Source organism: Lissotriton helveticus, chromosome 6 (genome assembly GCF_964261635.1).
Source record: "Lissotriton helveticus chromosome 6, aLisHel1.1, whole genome shotgun sequence".
NCBI lineage: Eukaryota > Metazoa > Chordata > Amphibia > Caudata > Salamandridae > Lissotriton > Lissotriton helveticus.
In genome coordinates this window covers 225,024,390-225,044,150 of record NC_136067.1, presented here as the reverse complement: position 1 = coordinate 225,044,150, position 19,761 = coordinate 225,024,390, and the positions used below count along the sequence as shown (strand labels likewise).

General features: G+C 43.2%; 1 protein-coding gene across 3 annotated transcripts in view; it reads left to right on the top strand.

The window, feature by feature from the left end:
• The window catches only part of RCAN2 (regulator of calcineurin 2), a 649,138-nt gene that overhangs the window by 486,989 nt on the left and 142,388 nt on the right, over window positions 1-19,761 (top strand). For all 3 annotated transcript variants that reach the window (XM_078647650.1, XM_078647648.1, XM_078647649.1), the window contains exon 4: window positions 9,009-9,180. In XM_078647650.1, the coding sequence (XP_078503776.1) occupies window positions 9,009-9,180 (172 nt within the window). The remainder of the gene's footprint in view (window positions 1-9,008; window positions 9,181-19,761) is intronic.

Here is a 19,761-nt window from a genome sequence, read left to right as displayed (position 1 = left end):
AAGTTACCCATATGAACCTACCTTAGACATTAGCTAAGTAACCTATACAAGCCTACTTTTGACATTAGCTAAGGCACCCATATGAGCCTACCTTAGACAATAGCAAAGTCACCCATATGAGCCTACCTTAGACATTAGCTAAGTCACCCATATGAGCCTACCTTAGACATTAGCTAAGTCACCCATATGAGCCTACCTTAGACATTAGCTAAGTCACTTATATAAGCTTACTTTTGACATTAGCTAAGTCACCTATACAAGCCTACTTTTGACATTAGCTAAGTCACCCCTATGAGCCTACATTAGACATTAGCTAAGTCACCTATACGAGCCTACTTTAGACATTAGCTAAGTCACACATATGAGCCTACCTTAGACATTAGCTAAGTCACCTATACAAGCCTACTTTTGACATTACCTAAGTCACCTACATAAGCCACCTTAGACATTAGCTATGTCACCCACATGAGCCTACGTTAGACATTAGCTAAGTCACCTATACAAGCCTACTTTTGACATTAGATAAGTCACCCATATGAGTCTACCTTAGACATTAGTTAAGTCACCTATATAAGCCTACTTTTGACTTTAGCTAAGTCACCCATATGAGCCTACCTTAGACATTAGCAAAGTCACCTTTATGAGCCTACCTTAGACATTAGCTAAGTCACCCATATGAGCCTACGTTAGACATTAGCAAAGTCACCTTGATGAGCCCACCTTAGACATTAGCTTAGTTACCCATATGAGCCTACCTTATACATTAGCTAAGTCACCTATACAAACCTACTTTTGGCATTAGCTAAGTCACCCATATGAGCCTACCTTAGACATTAGCAAAGTCACCATTATGAGCCTACCGTAGACATTAGCTAAGTCACCCATATGACCCTACTTATGATATTGACTAATCCAGCAATAATCCCGCATGTTCTAAGTGAACAATGTCCAAAAGGTGGACTTGTCTAATAGCTGGATTAGTATGTCCCTGTAGTGATAGGATACTGAAGCTCGTTTTAATAGCATATGCTCTGCGGCCCTTTCCTGTGGTAAAAGCATATTTGTGAATAACTCATGTTTGTCAAAAGACATTTTAAGGGTTAAGAAACGCCTACAGAGATTTGTATTTGAATTTGTAGAGTTCAAAGTACACCTGGAGGCATCTTGGTGCTGTGGAGACGTAGAAACACAAACATTGTTATATTTGCTTGTAAAATGTTAATATGGGAAAAGCCAGGTTTACAATCCTTTTCTGTATGTCATTAATTTAGATTTCCATTGAATAGCATAAGTGACACATGATTCCGAAGGTTTGCACTAGCACCAGACAAGGCTCTACCACTTACCTTTACTTTCCTCAACTCAGAAATTTGCAGCAAAAAGTGATCAGCAGATCTATCTATGGCGGGCAATAACATAAAACATGTGTGGACAATGTTTTTTCTCTTTGATTGTTGAGGGCTTTATGGGCTGGACCAAACCTGATGTTTAATAGAAGTCTAGTGTAATTTCACTGAAACTGGTCTGATGTTGCCTCATCTAATTAGGACAGTCTACAAGCCTCACTTTCTTTTTAATCAGTTGTAGACTCTGTAGTAATGACTTGGGTATGTTCAAAAGCAGTATAACATAAACACGTACATAATCAGAATTTTATAGGGAAAAGAGAAAAAAGATGCTATGTTCTTTCAAATAAATGTAAATAGAAGAAACATGAAATGATTTAAAAAGCATACGTAAATTTATGTCAAGCCACAACAGCTATCTGACAGAATTATCTTGGAAAGGGAGAGGTGACTCGCTCCCCCCTGTCCACACCCGAACGGTCATCGAAGCATGGCATAAAGCAACCAAAATGACGGTCTGGGCAAGCAAACTTACAGAGAAGACTCTTCTCTGGGAGGGGGCCAATTGGGCGAATTGGCACGACTAACGGGCTTTCGGGCATTGAGCTGTATTGGGATTGACCATCTGGGGGATGTCTGAAAGGGTGGGAAAATGATGGACTTTGACGACCTGCGGGAACAGTTCCAAATGGGGAGGGGGGAGTATCTCCGCTATCGACAGCTACGCCATGCGCTTAAGTGCCATCTGAAAGAGGGGTCCACGTTACCAGAATACTCGCCACTTGAGGATCGTCTTCTCTTTGACCCCATGATCGATAAGGCAATCTCTCTGACTTATCGTAAACTGATTAATAATTCTCCAGATTGTTTGGGCTCCCTTCGTGAGGCCTGGGAGTCTGACGTGGGCCTATGTCATGTTATAGGGGTATTTGTGAAGCGCACGGCTACTCCTAAGAGTGTCCCAGCGCTAACTTAACCCTATTGACAGAACGGTCTGGAGCAGCTACGGGTGACTCCATTCTCATTGAAACAACCAGGTTTTTAACTTTCTTCTGAAACTAAGGAGAACTTATTCCTGTTTCAGGAGAAGCGGCAGGCTATTCCACAGCTTAGTGGTGGTCACCTCGAACGAGCGTCCCCCCAACCGAGAGCATATGATTTTTGGCACGACAGACAGCCTCTGAGTTATTAGAGGATGACGACTGGACCGAGGCCCTACACTCTCCCCGGGAAGTAGCCATAAGAACACGGTTCAGGCTGATTCAGCTCTGTATTCTCCATAGATCCTATGCTTCCCGAATAGCTCAAGTTAGAATGGGCAACTGTGTGACTGACAAAAGTGTGCGGGGCTATGGTGAGAGGGGGTATTTCTTCAATATGTTATGGTCATGCCCCAGCATTCAAACGTACTGGGAAGGCATAACTCGAGTGATGGCGAAAGTGGTGGTTGAGAGTGTCCCGCTAGAACTAAGATGGCTCATCCTGGGAGTCACGGGTGAGACGACATGGCCGTGATGGGCCAGGATCTGGATGGCCTTAGCGGGAGTATTGGCCAAAAGGAGCATCAGCCGCACATGGGGGGCAGTGTGCGGCCCCCACACTTGCAGCCTGGAAGAAAGATCTGGACTGGTGCTGTGGGGCGTAACAAGTTATTTACGAGAGCCGGGGTTGCCCACTTAAAGGTGAAAAGATATGGGATGCTTGGGTTAAGTATAGAGGCCACTGGTAGACGATGTGAGAAATGTTCCACATTTGCCGGGGGAGATACTGTTATTGTGTTCTCTAAGAGAATGTGAATGTCTAAAAATTTGTAATTGCGATAGGATACGCATCCAGTACTGTAAAACCTGTGTCGCATGTCTCTCCTGCTATCCCAATTTGGAATGATGGCGAATTGAATCCTGTATTATGTTCAATAAAAAGATGTTTTAAAAAAATGATGTCAAGTTTTGTTGTCTAAGGGCCTTATTTAGAGTTTGGCAGATACAAAACTCTGTCACAAATGTGGCGGAAGTTGTGTCCGGCGTGTTGTGAGAAAAATACAAATAAGTGCTGGTCCCTAAGGATATGTGCCAGGAAATAAGGAGGTGGACCATATCTTCCGCTCCGGAGACCCAATAGGTGTTTCCCAACTCTGCATTAGGCCTAGCAGCATGTCCATCAGGAAGAGCTACATCCCTTCTTTTATTTCCACAGTGCTCCTTTTATTTCCATTATGACTTGTGGAAATAGAAGAAGGGCTGCCAATGCAACAAACCGTACACTAAAACTGTTTTCTCCTGACTATTTTTGGCAGTCATTGTGAAAATAAAACAAGCATTGGCAAAGCCAATAGACCTCACCTATGCAACAACTTTTGGCTTTGCCGATGCGTTTTAGCCATGTTGTACATCAGCATAGCCGCTGTTCAGCATGGTTAGAAGTTAGTGTCATGTAGTGGAGGAGAGCAGAGTGGAGTGTCATGTTGTGGCAGCGCACTGCCATTACGAACAACACATTTTCAATTGAAATGACAACAAAATTTGCACCGACATACTGTTTTACTGATAAACTAAACAGCGCATAAACTATTATTAATTTGTTTTGATCATATTAAAATATTTGTTTCCATCACACTTCAGAATTACAAAACAATTTGCTTCATTTATGCTTCTCTATTTCTGATTGATTCTGACATATCTGCACAGTTCATTTATAGACATTTAAATGCTGTTGTGTGCTAAAAAAATCTTCCCTTTCACAACCTTAGAAGCAAGCAAGATTGCCACATAAATCCTCTCACTTTGAAATCAGAGAAAGAAAAGTAAACACAAAGCTTCCTGGTAGACAGAGTCTGACATTTGAACTCAGTCTTTTAATTCACAGCAAATGTGACAAGATAAGAACTAAATTTAAAGGTCTGTTTACAGAAAGCGAGCACTCATGCAAGAATACAAGGAGCAGTGATAAACAGGAGGAACTAACTCAAGCTGGACAGCCCAATACAAATAAGGCCAGCAAATAGAAAGAAAGCAACTGTGAGTTACAAAAACACAAAACCAATGGTAAGCAATGGGCGGAACACACTCCCTGGGAAGCTTTCAGAATGTCCCCAAGACGTTTTTAACCAACCAGACTGCTGTGCTGTCTGGTAGGCGTTGACCTAAAAAAGACTGGCCTGCTTTCTACTGCTGCTCTGCAAATTCAAGCAGGTACAGTCCTGGACAGTGTTTGCAGTATAGCAGCCGCGGCCCGTGCAGGTAAGAGTGGTGGTGGCAGGGGTGAGGGGTGATTCGAAAGATGACCACAAGGGAAAATTAAATAAATAATCAATTTCCCCTCGTCATTGCCGCAAAGAATCATTGCCCCCTGAAAAAAAATCTGGTGGCGCCCTTGGCAACCACTGGTGCACATTAAGGGCCTCATTATGATTGTGGTGAATCCGCATACTCCGGGCCGGCGGACGCCAACGCCGGCCCGGAGTATGCGGATTCACCGCCGCAGCCACATAGAACACCCACCGCCAGATTAGGATGGCGGTGGGATTGCGGTTGGACCAGCGGCGGACGGCAGGTCCGTCCGCCGCTGATCCGCGGGGTGGGGAGGGCTATTTGGTGACGGTGTCTGCAAGACACCGTCAGCCAAATTAGGATTTGCACGGAGACATGCTTTTCCGCGGTGGCTTTTCCGCCGTGGAAAAGCATGTGGACTTTGGCTTTTGGGGGTCCGTTGCGGGCCCCCAGGGTGTCAGGGGGGTGGGGGGTGCACATGGGGGGTACCTATGGTACCCCCAACATTTACATGCACAAAGCGGCAAGCACCGCGCGGTTCCTGCCGCTTTGTGCATGTAAATGTAATACATGCATTTTTAACATTGCGGTGGATGCTGCTTGAAGCAGCACCCGCCGCAATGTTATTAATACAGGATGTGACCGCCACCCTGGCGGTCACATCGTAATTTGCACGGAGGGACCGCCGCTGCCCCTGCGGACGGTCCCTCCTACTCTATGGTGGCGGACGGACTCAGGTCCGTCCGCCATCATAATCGGCCCCTAAGTGCTGTTCTTAACACATTACACTGGTGAGTACAAATCTGTAAGTGGCTACGGCCAAAATAAAATGAAGTACTCCATACAACAGAAGTATTCCTCTTTTATTGCCTTTCAGTTTCAGCTAGTTTTGTCGCTTTCAGCTATCAATATCTCAAAGACAATTGTGGAGAGTAGAAGAACACAGATTTACCTCGTTATTTATTTTCAGTACACTCTGTGTATCAACATGATAGATGATGCATGTGGCTGAAAGACTGAGTTAGATGAGCCAAAGTAACAACTTTAAGAAGAGATGACAAAATAGAACAGTGGGGAAACTGACAAACTACATGCCTGTTGGAGGAAGTGAAAGACGACAGCAATACATGGGTATTGCAGGTCTGAAAATCAAATCTTGAAACCAAGCTAAAGCCACACTCTGGACACTAAGGTCCCTAATTCTAGTGTTGTCTGAATATTGGGTTAGAGTATATCACCTATCGCTGGTTTAGTGAGTATTCCATCACCAGCTTCTACAAACACAACAGAGCCTGGAAAGAACAGAAGAGGAAGAACCTGCTTCTTCACCTACTTTTTAGAGGACTGAGACTTGACCTCCTCTACCTTGACCTGTAGGACTAAAAATGCTTCTCAAGGGTCAGACCAGGTGGTCTCCTGTAGTCTGATGGTTATCAAGGACAAGAGATGGGCTACCTTATGAAAGACCTTACAGACCACCTGAGAGTGGACTGGACAGTGCTTTGCTGAAGCCCTTCGTGGAATTGATGGTTAATATTGCCCCCCCCCCCTCCTGCCATCTGTCACCTGGTCTCCTAGTAGTTTTCCTTAGTAGTCATGGAGCTTTAAGAGTGACCAGGATGAAGATGGACAATACCTAGAAAAAGTTGTGATTTAGTCTTGTTTTGCCCTCCAGAGGTCCCAGACCAGGTGCCAAGACTGCCACAAACGACACAGCCTTGGCAGCCTAAGTTTTCTGATTTATCCTCCTGCCAGGGACTGCTTAAGTAAGTATCATACCACACAATATCATCCTCTGTGCCTTTGAAGTATTTTAAGTTCCAAAAAATGAACAATTCCAAAGATAAACACCAACAATTTAAGAACACTTTGGTGGTAACATTTTTATGGTTGTCCTTGTTTGGAGTGTTTGTTGCCTAAACACAGGGCTTCAGCAGGTCCCTGAAATTGAGTATCTGATTGTGTAGAATTCACAAGTCAATGCATTCTGCCTTGGTACGCTGGAGGATTTTAACTTTCGTAAGAAATTCCGAAAATAAAACTCTTTACCTGTTTGACTCACTAGTCTTGGCCAATGCCTACTGTATTGTGGTTAGTCTGAAATCGCACCCAGGTCCTTGTCGACCATAACTGTAGATGATTTGCAGATTCATTGTACTTTTTGACCTAAATGATTTAAAAAGTAATATCCTCAATCCGATTTTGACCATTTTGGTGTCATTGCTCTTACTAATCATTGCCATTTTTTTACTGAATCATTTTGGCAATTTAATGAGTTTGTTTCTTCATTTGAATATTGAGCTGGTGCTCCATAAATACTTAGAACATATTTCTCTGGGAAAAGTCTTGCTCCTGTGTGCTGTTAAAACCCAGGTTCTCTCACCAAAGCTTTTTGTTGGCCTCGCAACGTAGTGTGTAAGTAGGACACGCTTACAAATTATTAATCCAGAATCTCTTAGGTGTGTCCTAACAGTTACAATGCATTCTCATCCACCTGCACACATGAACGCGCATCTCAACCAAGTACATGGAAATGGTAGAGTTAAAGTCAAGAAAAGGCATGGAGCACCCATCTATTTTGCCAGAATGTCAGGGAAGAGAAGTCTCGTCAAAAATAATATTATTCTGGATGGGGGAAAGAATTGATTGATTTTAACTAGACCCGGTCAAAATTTTAATTATGCTACATAATTTGGAGAATCTCACATTACTGTTATGCAAAATCCCTGAAACTACACAATTATGCAATTTGGGTAATTACGTCACCATTCTCAGCAAAATGATAGCACAGCAGTGCAGGAACAGCACGAACCAGAATAGAAGTTACTGTTTGTTGCGGCAATTGCGTTTTTTCACACTATTTTTTAGAGTGCGAAATTAATGTTGCGTCAAAAATGTACACAAGGATGCTTTTCATGCTAAAATGTACAGCTAAATGAAAGAATTGCGTTTCACACAAATTTTCCAAATATTTTGTGCAACTAAGCACTAGCAAATTATATGGATTTCGCACACCCCAAATTATATTCATTATTCTAAAAGAGTCATTATGTATTTATTTTTTCCATATTAAATTGATTACTTTTTGTAGTAGTTTTATAAGGTGCTGCACGTCACCTTTCAGCCACTTCACAAAGCTAGAGTGTACAATTGTTGCTTGGGTTTTAGGCATTCCAAAGACTCAGACCCTGAACTTCCAAGCATCTGCCTCTGTCTTACAGTCAGTCATTAGAAGGCTGTTGTTTATCAGGTGTGGTGATGCTAGTTGCAGAGTCCTAGCCGGCACAACATGGGGTACCACTTTCTGTAGATAGTTGGCTCTTTGCCCCAACAGATTTAATGCATAGTGCATATTACGTTGGCCTTGACCCTTGAGTTTACTGGCCGTCAGTGAAATGTTTGGCAGTGGATGGTTTTCAGTGGTGGCGCATACAAACAATTTAGGGTTTTCTTGCTAGTTTGTGTTGTAGCCTTTGCAGTGTGTCCAAAAGTTTCTTTTTGCAGATGATCAGGGACTATTCAGCACCAGCCTGTGGTTTGATTGGTGCAACGTAAGGATTTTGAAGAATAAGAAGAGCAGAAGGTTACCGCCCTTGACCACGGTGTTCACTTGTAGAGGGAATATGGGTTCAGAGTCCAGTTCACCTCCCTGATATCTTTACATCAGAATCTGCTTCTCTCAGCTCGGCTTATGCCCCAGGAAAGAGGCGTGTTGGCCTTGTTTGTGTACTGGCCAAAAGTGGGTTTGGGTTGTAGTGTCTTGTGAGTTAACAATGATGGAACCCTTTTGGCTCCTGATGGACTTCGTAGAGCTGTGACGTATGTGTTAGACTGGAATGCACTGAAGGCTGGTTTAAAATGTCGAGTTCACAGTTACACACAGACGAATAAAGATGTAAACTACTAAGCTCCCTGTGTGGTGCAATCATTGGTGGGTATCCAAGTCATTGGTGGGTATCCAAGTCTGGGAAAGATGTTACAGGTAATATCGGGTGTAAGTCCGGAAGTTCACCTGTTGCTGCTCTAAAAGCTTCGCCATAGAGTGGATTAGAATTTGGACAGTAGGGCAGAGAATGCTAAAATGTGAGGATGACACCACCGCCTCTATCCTTAATCATTGTTGGTACATGGAATTAATCCATGGCAGATCCAGACACATCTGTCCAGTCTTTCAACATTTTCAGTAACATCGATTGCAATGTTATCCCAAATCTGAGGCTACACTTCACTAGGATAATTATTACTTATTAATACTTTTATTAAACAGTTTTTTTGCAACTATGAGTCAATTCACACAAAGTCCAAAGGATGGCCAAACACATAATCAACCTTGTTTTAGTGTTCCCTAATCTTTAAAATATTTTGATCTGTGATTCTGTGATTTGTTTTTAAGGTACAGAGCACAGGAACAGATGGCGAGAAGCTTCATCTGGCTCCACCACAGCCTGCAAAGCAGTTTCTTATCTCGCCTCCGGGGTCCCCGCCAATGGACTGGCAGCCAATAGAGGATGCCGGACCAGTCTTCAACTATGACCTCCTGTACGCAGTGTCGAAACTAGGACCAGGTCAGTGACCTTTGTTTTATCAACTTTGAGGCAATAATGCAGCTTCATCGATAACATGCAATGCGGAGTAGGCAGTTTCATGGATCAGTCCTAAACTTTCTATCCAATAGATCCTGGTACAAAGAGGAAAATTGGGTAACTTTCATCTTTCATCTTTGCATTGGTGTGCTTGATTTGTTTTCTTTTTTTTCATTAGTTCTTTTCTAAATTTCTTAAGAAAATCTCATATTATTCTTATAGCCTTAGGTATGAGCCAGCCACGCACCAGGAAAACTCCTAGTTATGACACTATATTGAGACTGCTGATGCATGGGTGTTATTGTTTTGACTGGTCCTGTTTGTCACACTGTGGACACCATTTTACTGATTAGTATTGTTCTATCTTTAATTTAAAAAGTTTTTTTGGTCGTGAGGTCTCTCCACATCATGGGTCGCAATACATATATTTGGGAGATACAAAACTTTCGCTCCATTTATGCCAGGGACACTTTTTCTGTTACAAAGGTTAAACCCTGTCACCTGCTGTAATACTCAAATGTTCTAGTCAACATTTTTGCCTGGATATGTATTATGGGATGGTCGCCATTTAATGAGAGAGACAGTTGGGAAGCATTTGGCTAGAATGGACGAGGAGTAGAGGACTCTTCCCTCCCCCTTCCTGGAGGGGCGCAGTAATGGACTGCATCCTTCACAATGTCACATCAGCACCCCTCACAATGTCACATCTGATGTCCTCTCTGGCTGCCTGAACATCTTAAGACTGGTACAAGTGGCACTGCTATGAACCTTTACGCCATTCACAAGCACACGTGACATTGGTCCATTTACTGCTGCAGATGTGAATTTTATTTAATATTGCGACAAAAGTCCAGACAAGGCATTTCATTGCGAGCTCCTAATTTCCACTCCCTTTCTGCAGAAGGGTGGTCTTAGAAGAATTAAATGTGTTAGGAAGGATGTATCTTAGAGCTTTGAGAACATGCAAGTGGAGCACGAAGAGCTGGCGTGAACACACCTGAGCCTGCACATATGCTCAACATTTTTCCCATCATTTCCCTATGTGCCTTTTCTTGGTGTTTTCTAAAGGTTAGGACAGACAAGCCTTTTTTCTAACCAGTGTATGTTATTGAAATGTTTCTCCTATAATTAGGTCACCATCCAAATGTGGATGTTGTAGAAGTGATCAGAGAGTAGAGTCAACTTTAGTGACACTTTGTTGTGGCAAAGGCGACATTAAAAGAAATATTGTTGAAATCAAATGAGGAATGACACAGAAAAGACTGCACATTAGCACTGGTTGATCTTTCCTGGAGATAGAATCAGTAAAGGAACTTTAGCAAAAGTCTCTGAACCTTATGGCAAAAGATGTCTATTTTGGAGTGTTGTGTATGGCTGAGTGAAGAGATGCTTAATTGTACAAGTTTAATGCACTGCCTCTTTGATATTCCTTTTTTCTACTTCACATGAAGGTGAACCAAAGAGTTTCCATTTTTATTGTGTGTATAGCTTATATGCAGGCGCCAGAGGTTTACCCAAAGAAGGATGGAGATGAAGAACCACAATAATTCCTGTGTATAGATGTTCGCTCTGATAATTAATATTTTGGAAGACATCTGTGGTCTATCTCCGGTTCATCTCGAGAATTCACAGATTCCTGAGTCCACAGAGGTGCTTCAGCAAACAAAGCTAATTTTCTAAGTAATATTACTTCTGGGTGAGAGGTGGAGGGAATTAGTACCTTCAGGTGAAAGGTCAGGATTCCACAGTTTGGGACACAGTAAAGTAACAGAGTTTTGGATGAAAAAATGGCGAGGTGTGATTTTTATAATGGACATAAGATATAATATGCCCATTTTACAGAAGAATATCCTGTAAAACCTGAAGGTAGCCAGAGAAGGGAGTCATCGCAGAGTCAACTGGATTTACATATTCACATGAAATGGTGACCACAGTTTAAAGGAGATTATTTGTTTAAAATCAAATTGTTGGGTTCTTTTTTTACACCAAAACATGGTGTATGATTAACGTGATGGAGTTAGTATGATATTGGAATAGAGAGATAGCCATAAAGAGTTTTCAGCATATGAAATAAATGGTAGATCATATTGAAGTGTAGCCCACACTGGGCTACATGTGTAGGACTTAATAGGAAGAAGAAAAGAGAAATGTGTATTCATTTAGTATATGCAGAGTCTTCGACCTGAGTATTTTAAGCTGCCTATTAAAAGTGAAAGTAAACAAAAGTTATATCCAAAATGCATGGTGCTAGGTGTTGTTAATTCAGGGCACTGTTTGTTTAATGAAATCTTTGAACGTTTTACGTGGAATGCACACATATATACAGAAATATCATTCAATTAAGTAGGCAAAGTGACTGGAGCCACTATGTTAGTTGAAAAAATAGTGCCCATGAAAGTACACTGACATAGCAGAACAGACACAAATACATGCCACAGAGGCGAAAGGGTTCCGTTCTTTTCAGAGTTAGCTCTGATCTTCTCTTCTTACCTACAATACAGCACCAAAACATTAAAAACATTTTAAAAAATGGCAATGGGTCTTCAGGGGATCACTAACATCCTCTGGTGTAGTATGTAGATAGGAGATAGGATTTGCACTTATTTGTGCAGATTTCCCACCAGACGTACTAGTATAAGTAAGAGTAGCGAAATATTCACTTCCACACAAAACCTTTTTTCTTCACAAGGGAAACAGTTTTAGGAAAATACTTTCGCCTTCTAAAATGTTTTTTTTTGTGGAACTCTTCTACCCCACTCACACACTCATTCCTGTGTATTTTGCCCAGTTTTTGTTTTGTAAATGGGAAGGGAAATTCAAATTGGACAGGAGTGTGGCACCATTCCCTCATGAAGCATGTGGATGCCAATGCGCATTGTATTGGGATGGTTCTGGCACAGCAGAGTGCTGGCATGGAACATGTAGTGGCTTCTGATTATCACACTTCGTAGGCCATAAAAAAAACTGGGATTGAAGGGCGATGTTAGAAATTGGGTTTCTGGTTGGCAGAGGATTACACCCCGTCCAAGCAGGAATCCCAATCAGGGTAAGAGCAGTTCACACTAAAAGTTTACTTGTGCTCGCCCTCTGGTAGTTTGGTACAGAACAGTCAGGCTAAACTAAAGAGGCAACGCTTAAAGCATTTAGATAGACACACACATACACACACACACCAACCCCCCCACCCCCCACACAAACACACACACCCACAGTAATACAGCGAAACCACCAAAAAGTACTCCACACCAGTTTAGAAAAATAGCCAATATTTATCTGAGTAAAACAAGACGGAAATTATACAAATCCATATACTGGAGATTGTAACGCCGGAGGGTATACGATGTCAGGATACGAAACAGATCCAGGACGAGTTTCTGGCTCACTACCGACAGCTGTACACATCACAACAAACGGAGGGAGCAGAATACGGGAGTTTTTTAGATGACATTGCGCTATGTTGGTTGAGTGATGCTCACAGGTCGTTTCTAGGAGCGCCTCTAGAGGTAGACGAGATAAGGGCCGCAATTATGTCGCTGACCAATGGCAAGGCGGCGGGCCCGGATGGGCTCCCCGCCGAATTTTACAAACGCTACATAGATACTATGGCGCCGGTACTTAAGGAGGTTTTCGAGGAGTCGTTGGAGGTAGGGGTGTTGCCGGTATCCATGAGAGAGGTGGCAATAACTTCTTTGTTGAAGCCGGGTAAGGATCCGACGGACATTGACTCCTATAGGCCGCTATCTTTAATCAATTGTGATGCAAAGATACTTGCTAAAGTTCTTGCAACGAGATTATCGCTGATTCTGACTAAGATAGTGCTGCCAGATCAGGCCGGGTTTGTCCCGGGGCGTGCTACCACGCATAATCTTTGTACACTGTTCTCTCTGATTCCGACTATAGCCCCGGAGCTCCCGGTTGCTGCCATATTTCTTGACGCAACAAAAGCGTTTGACTCCGTTGAATGGGAGTACCTTTTCGCTATCTTACATAGGATGGGCTTTCCAAAAATATTTGTTGCATGGATCGAGCTACTTTATACGAGGCCAGTGGCTAGAGTGATTATCAACGGAGTGTTGTCGTCCCAAATGCCTATCACGAGAGGTACTAGTCAGGGATGCCCCCTCTCCCCATTATTGTTCGCTATAGCGATAGAACCGTTGGCATGTCGTATTCGCCAGTTGCATAAGATTAGTGCTTTTAACTGTCTCCAGCGTCAAATAGGTGTGTCATTATACGCAGATGATATTACACTGTACGTGAAAGACCCGCAACTAAACCTTAATCCTATCCTGCGTGAATTTATAGTATTTGGGAGGTTATCGGGGGTGCACATAAATTGCAATTCTTCCCACTCACGGGCGCGGTGGCGAGGTTCCAGTTAGATTACCCTCTTGAATGGTGCGACGCTGATCTTTGATATCTGGGTATTGTGATGTCTCTGGACAAGGAGGAGACAATCCGACTTAATTACGGAGTGGCTATCACTAAATTGACCGATAACGTGACACGCTGGATGTCGCTGCCGCTATCTATGGCGGGCAGAGCATCACTCATTAAAATGGTGGTACTGCCGCGATTTTTATACTTATTCCAAAATATTCCTTATTATCTCGGCGCTTATTTCTTCAAACGCTTGAGATCGGAACTCCTGCTCCTGTTTTGGGGGGGTAAACAACCGCGAGTGCGTTGGGCCATTTTGACACAGCCGTACGAGAAAGGTGGCTTTGATGTGCCAGATTTCGAAGTCTACTATTTAAGTGCCCAGGCGCAATATGCGTATCACTGGATGAAACCTACCCCATTCATGCCACAGATAGCGGCGGAGGACTGGATAGTGCGTCCTCTCCCACTCAGCGGGATGATACAGGGAACGGTGAAGGTTCTGGACACGCCGCCTAACACGGTGACCTGCACGATAGACGCGTGGGGTAGAGGTGGCGCGAATCCTACAAACCCAGTTATTGTACTCCCCGGCGATGCCGCTAACCTATCATCCTCTACTATCGCTGTTGCAGGAGACAGGTTTCCAATTGATGTGCAAACGGCTTAAGGTTGTCACATGGGGTGATCTATTCCTCGACGGACAGTTTCGTACTCGGGAACAGTTATTTCGGGAAGTGAGGCCAACCCCCTTAGAGGTATTTTATTATATCAGACTGAGGCAGGGGATGCGGAATGTTTTAACAGATTTTCCGAGCGAACCGGAGCTTGTATTGCCATTGCATGCCATGCTGATGTCGGATGGCCGCCATCTTGTTTCCCAACTATATAATAATATCAGACTACAGCGCGACGGGCTGGAGAATCAGGCACGTGCTTCGTGGAGTTCGGACATAGGCAGCGAAATCACTGAGGACCAGTGGAAATACTGTTGCGCCATTACAGCCAATATCTCTTCTAGTTGTAGGCTCAAAATTATTCATTATACATTTTTACAACGCTTTTATTACACGCCAGTTCGGAAACTGCGATTTCAATTGGCAACTACTGATAGATGCGATAGATGCCATGCGGAGGGTGCGGGATTTCTACACCTGGCATGGGAGTGTCCCGCGGTGTACGACTACTGGTCACAGCTCACAGGTGCATGCGGCATTGCAGGACATGTCGGAAGGTGCGATCAACAAAGACCCACTAGTGATGCTGCTGGGATATACATTGGAAGTGCCTAAGCCCATTCGGAGGTTTATAGATATAGCCCTACTGCTGGCGAAACGAAGGGTGGCATGTTGCTGGGGCAGGGGGAGGGCCCCGAAGTTTAAGGAATGGCTGGGAGACACACTTTACTGCCAGGACCAACACAACATATATGCTGATCTGCTGCCTATACGCAGCAGGCCGAAAGACATCTGGGGCCCACTACAGGCTTATTTGTTGACAACTGCATCGTCACGGGATGAGCCTGCTACTGACAGCCAGGAAGATAGGGCGTAGATAGAGTACACATATATATTCAACACACGATGCTATATTGGATATGACCTTTCAACTGGTTTGCATGAATGCGAACCAATACAATGTACAGAGACTGGAATGTCCGTTTCATGGGAACAAAGCTACCTAGCCTGCAATACTGTCCCGATGGACTCCTGCGGTGTCTGCATTTGAACTTGTATGGAGGATATGCTAGTGCGGTGCTATGAAGGCCTAAGTGTATACTGTCTCTGCTCGGACCACATGCTCGTAAAGATGTACCTATCAAATTGTAAAACATTTTGTATCTTGCACGAATGTAACCTACCTGACTGTACTGTTGATTAAAAATGATAAATAAAGGTTTAAAAAAAAAAATTATACAAATCCAACATACACAAGTCAAGATACAAAATTTGAAAGTTTAAATCAAAATATGGTGCTTAGAAATCAATAGCTCCAACTAGGGCTTTATGGTCCCGCTTGACTGGGGTAAATCCAAAAGTGTAGTCCAATTGTAATGGAGTGTGGGCCAAGAGTAAAGCTTTTATTTGGCTTTCTTTAGGACAGAGTGAATCACAATAGATGGAATGCTTTATGGAAAGACTCCTGATTCGAAGGAGTGATTAGTTACAATTTCTTATAGACGTTTTGTAAAGCACTATGTGTAGCTACTGAAGAGTGATGATGAACAGGGTACAGGAGGTGCAAGCCACGGCTTTGATGGTATGAAGGTTCAGCGGTTAGAATAGTTACAATATAGATTTGCGGCTTCAAAAATTGGATTATTTCATTTTGAGTTTTAGGAAGCTAAGGACACACCCTCCTCCGGAAGGATACACAAGCTATCCAGAGTGATTGCCTGAGGTTAGACTATTTGCAAACATTCTCCCCATCACCTTTTGTGTGTGTTGGAGTGGATCTAAAGGCTGAGCAGTTACATAAGAATTATGAGGTAAAGTCCACGGCTGATACTGAGCAATAGGTAATTGGCAAGAGGCAGTAATAGTAGGTGTTTTACATGATGTGGGCAGATTAATGATGGTGAGAAAGCAGAAAGTTGACTAGATCTTGGAAGTGGAATGTTTTGGCTTCATCCAAGACTAAAGTGAGGGCAACCATGGCTTTTCCCAATACTCGAAGCAATTGTGGTCACATTTTGTACTCCACCTGCAAAAGTGTGTATGCCTTTTAGTTTACAACTGGCGTAGTGATCCAGAGCTGAAGCCAATGGGCTAAAAGTGTAGCGAGGGAAATGCAAGATAAAAGTAGGGTGCCATGTGATTGGGGTACTGAGGTGGAGTTCAACACAGGAGCAAGGTGAGAATGAAATAGTCACTCTTTGGCAGTTGAGACGCTTCATATTCCTATGCGCTATTGTGCACTTACTTTCATAGGTCTAATGGTATACCCTTTAATGAACAAAGTGTTCAAAAGAAGCTTGGATGATGTCATGAGTGAGGTCATAAATAATGCCATGGAACATGTCATGAGTGATGTTATATGTGAGGTCATAAGCAGTACATGGTGGTGGCTCACTGACGGCTAATTATAGCTGGTGAAATTTACCTAATAATAACGTTACTTTAGCCTTTGGTTTTTAAAGTGCATTTCTAAGGTTTAAAAAAAATAAAAAGAGATATTTTTATAACACCTAACTATAATATTACTTTAACCTTTGATTTTGTCAGTGAATAGATAGATTGCTCATGTAATGTGGAAGATTTAATTTATTATCCATTTAGTGACATTTATGGTAATGTGTTTCTATAACAGGATATTGGGGCTTTTATTAAATGAGATCATGTGATGTTAATTCCTGTGATGCCATCTATTTTGCAAGGTACTGCTCACTCTTAAACTTGAGAGCTCTAACCTGAGCCACAAGGAGGAGATGGGCTGAGACGTGACATGGCACAATTTCGTTGATCTCGGGTTATCCCATGATAAATGTGAAGAGTTCATCTCATTTTATATGCCTTTTAAATTTTGTAGTTTTAGTACATTGAGCAATCTTGTGCACTTCTGTTGGGATATAGATTTTGATTAACTGCTGGTGGGTGCAGGTGGTAACATTAGCCCTCATTTTTGGGTCCTGACCGTGATTTACTTTTTACCGGCAATCTCTGAATGAGACCAAGAGAGAGAAAGGCAGAAAAGTGAGAAAAAGGAAGGAAGAGAAAGATAGGAAAACAGTGAAAAAGAAAGAAAACAGAGACAATATGATAACCTGCAATGGAGGTACGGGACCCTTCCTTTAATGTCTTTTACCAAAGCATGGTCCAGCCGGCCGCCCACGGAGATGTGCCCGGCTTGTGACCACATAAAGGAGAATGAGGTCCACATGATTTTCTTCTGTCGAGCCTAGCAGAGAAGCAGGAAATTTTGGCTCGTCCCTCTTCTTTAAAACTTGGGTTTTAGAACATTTTTACCCGCGTATAGAGTTTTAAAGACAGACTTATCTCCGCCAATTGTGTTTGCTGTGGCAAAAATTTTAACTGCAATGTGGCACACTCGAAACCGATTGATAAAGATGGCTGGAGAATCTTGAAAACTTTATACCTTTATCCATTGCTACCTCTCCCATCACCATTGTCTCTCCGTTCTGCCTTTTTTCCCTTAATTCTTAATGCTTTTAATTCTAATGACTTACTTCTAAATTTGGATTTTAATCTAATGCAGTTATTTTGTATATCTTTTATGATCATGTGATCGAAATAAAGATTTGAAATTTGAATTTGATAATCTGCAGGAGTGAGACAGAGGGGAAGTGGAAGGAAAGGCGTCAGGTGCTATTAAGACTAGGCAGCCTTGGTGTTTAGCAAATCCCAGCATTTTACATCGCTGGCTGGCGGCGGGCTCTTAAGAAAAACGTATACCATCTGCACCTATGTTTTTCTCTCTCTAAATGTCCTCTTTAAACAGTTATTTAATGAGCAGTGTTCTTGAGTGAGAATATTTAGCTAATGGAGTCGTTCATCCGCAGTGATTTGGGCACGTGGAATGTAAAACATTGCTCCTTATTCGGCACCCTGCAGTTTCAGCTTCAAGGTCAAACCAGCCGCATTTTAAGGATCCCACAGGGAGCAATTGGAAAACTCGTGGCCTCCTGGTCTTTTTTCACAGTTTCTATTTTTGGGAGTCATTCGGGAGGTGACGCTTCTGTTGAGTGCAGAGAAAGCTGTATAGTTGTGCAAATAGGATGCAGCACAGAATGGGATACACTGCAGCAAAGCTGCATACGGTATGCAACATTACACATGCATTTGTAAAGCGCACATTCAGCCTTTGGTCTTTTGGCGCTGAAATAACATGTTTATTGTTACCCAGTCCAATGGTACCTATTTTATTGACATCAGGAGGATGAAAGGCTGTGTAGACCTGCTAGGATTTGACCAGTTAACCATGAGGTCAAACAAATTCCTGAAGTGAATGCATTAGTACACTGAGTTATCACACCCAGTCACTTTGCTGTAAAGAAGCCAATACTAAATCAATCAATCATACATTTATAGAGGGCGGCAAATCACCTGTGAGGATCTCGAGACGCTGGAGATGTTGCCTGCTGTGAGCTGGTTGATCATTCAGACAGCCAGGTCTTGAGTTCTTTCCTGAGTTGCTGGAGCGACGGTGCGGTCCTGAGGTGCAGGGGGAGGTTGTTCCAAGCATTGGCTGCCAGGTGCGAGAGGAGCGTCCTCCGCTGTTGGTTCTGCGAATCCGTGGGGGGTCTGCAGGGGAGAGGGAGGCAGATCAGGGAATTCAGTGTTCCACACAGGAGCTGTGTGTGTGTAATCTCCTGAAGCAGGGTGATAAGTGTAATATGCTAAAGCAGCAAGTGCAGGATGCTCTACGGGAGCACGGTGTGCGCTAAAGGCTGAAACACAGGGTCCAGTTGGGCGTACAGGAGGAGAGCGCAGGATAAAGTGTTTCATGAAGTTGAGTATGACATACAGGAGCCCAGCTGGGGTTATACTGAATCAGTGAGTTTAGGGTGATATGCTAGAGCAGAGTGAGTGACTGTTGTATTCTAAATTGAGTTCAGAAGCAGGGTTTGAGAATCCAGCATGCGACACAGGAGCCCAATGTGGACTATACAGCAGCAGGGAGTTTAGAGTGACATACAGGTTTCCCAGGGTGAGATATGATGCACCTGGTGGTTCAGGCTGGCACAATCAGCAAGGATGCGAATGCAGACACATTTGTCTGCCATATTGTATTGTATTGTAATTGCATTTATATAGCGCTTACTACCCCTGACAAGGCGTCAAATCACTTTTTCGGCGAGTAGCATGCTACTCCAGAACCCATGAAGGATTAGTGTTGAATTAGTATAGTGAAGTGACTGACTCTGCTCCCACCAAGCCTGCCTGCCTTGCAACCTGCTCTGCCCTGATCCACAGAGAGTCCATGCAACTAGCTCTCTCTCTGCCCCACTGGTCTGCGATGCTACTGACTGCCTAGCTGACGCATCTGGTATGTGCCTGGCTCTGCCCCAGCCCTATCATCTCGAAATACAACTGGGCTATTCCAATCCCACTGCCTGGCATGCAACATGGCTCTGTCCCAACCGTGGAAACCTGCCATGTGACTGATTCTTACCAAGTCCTTCTGACTTACCATGTGCCTGTCTCTTCTTAAGCGTGGTGAACT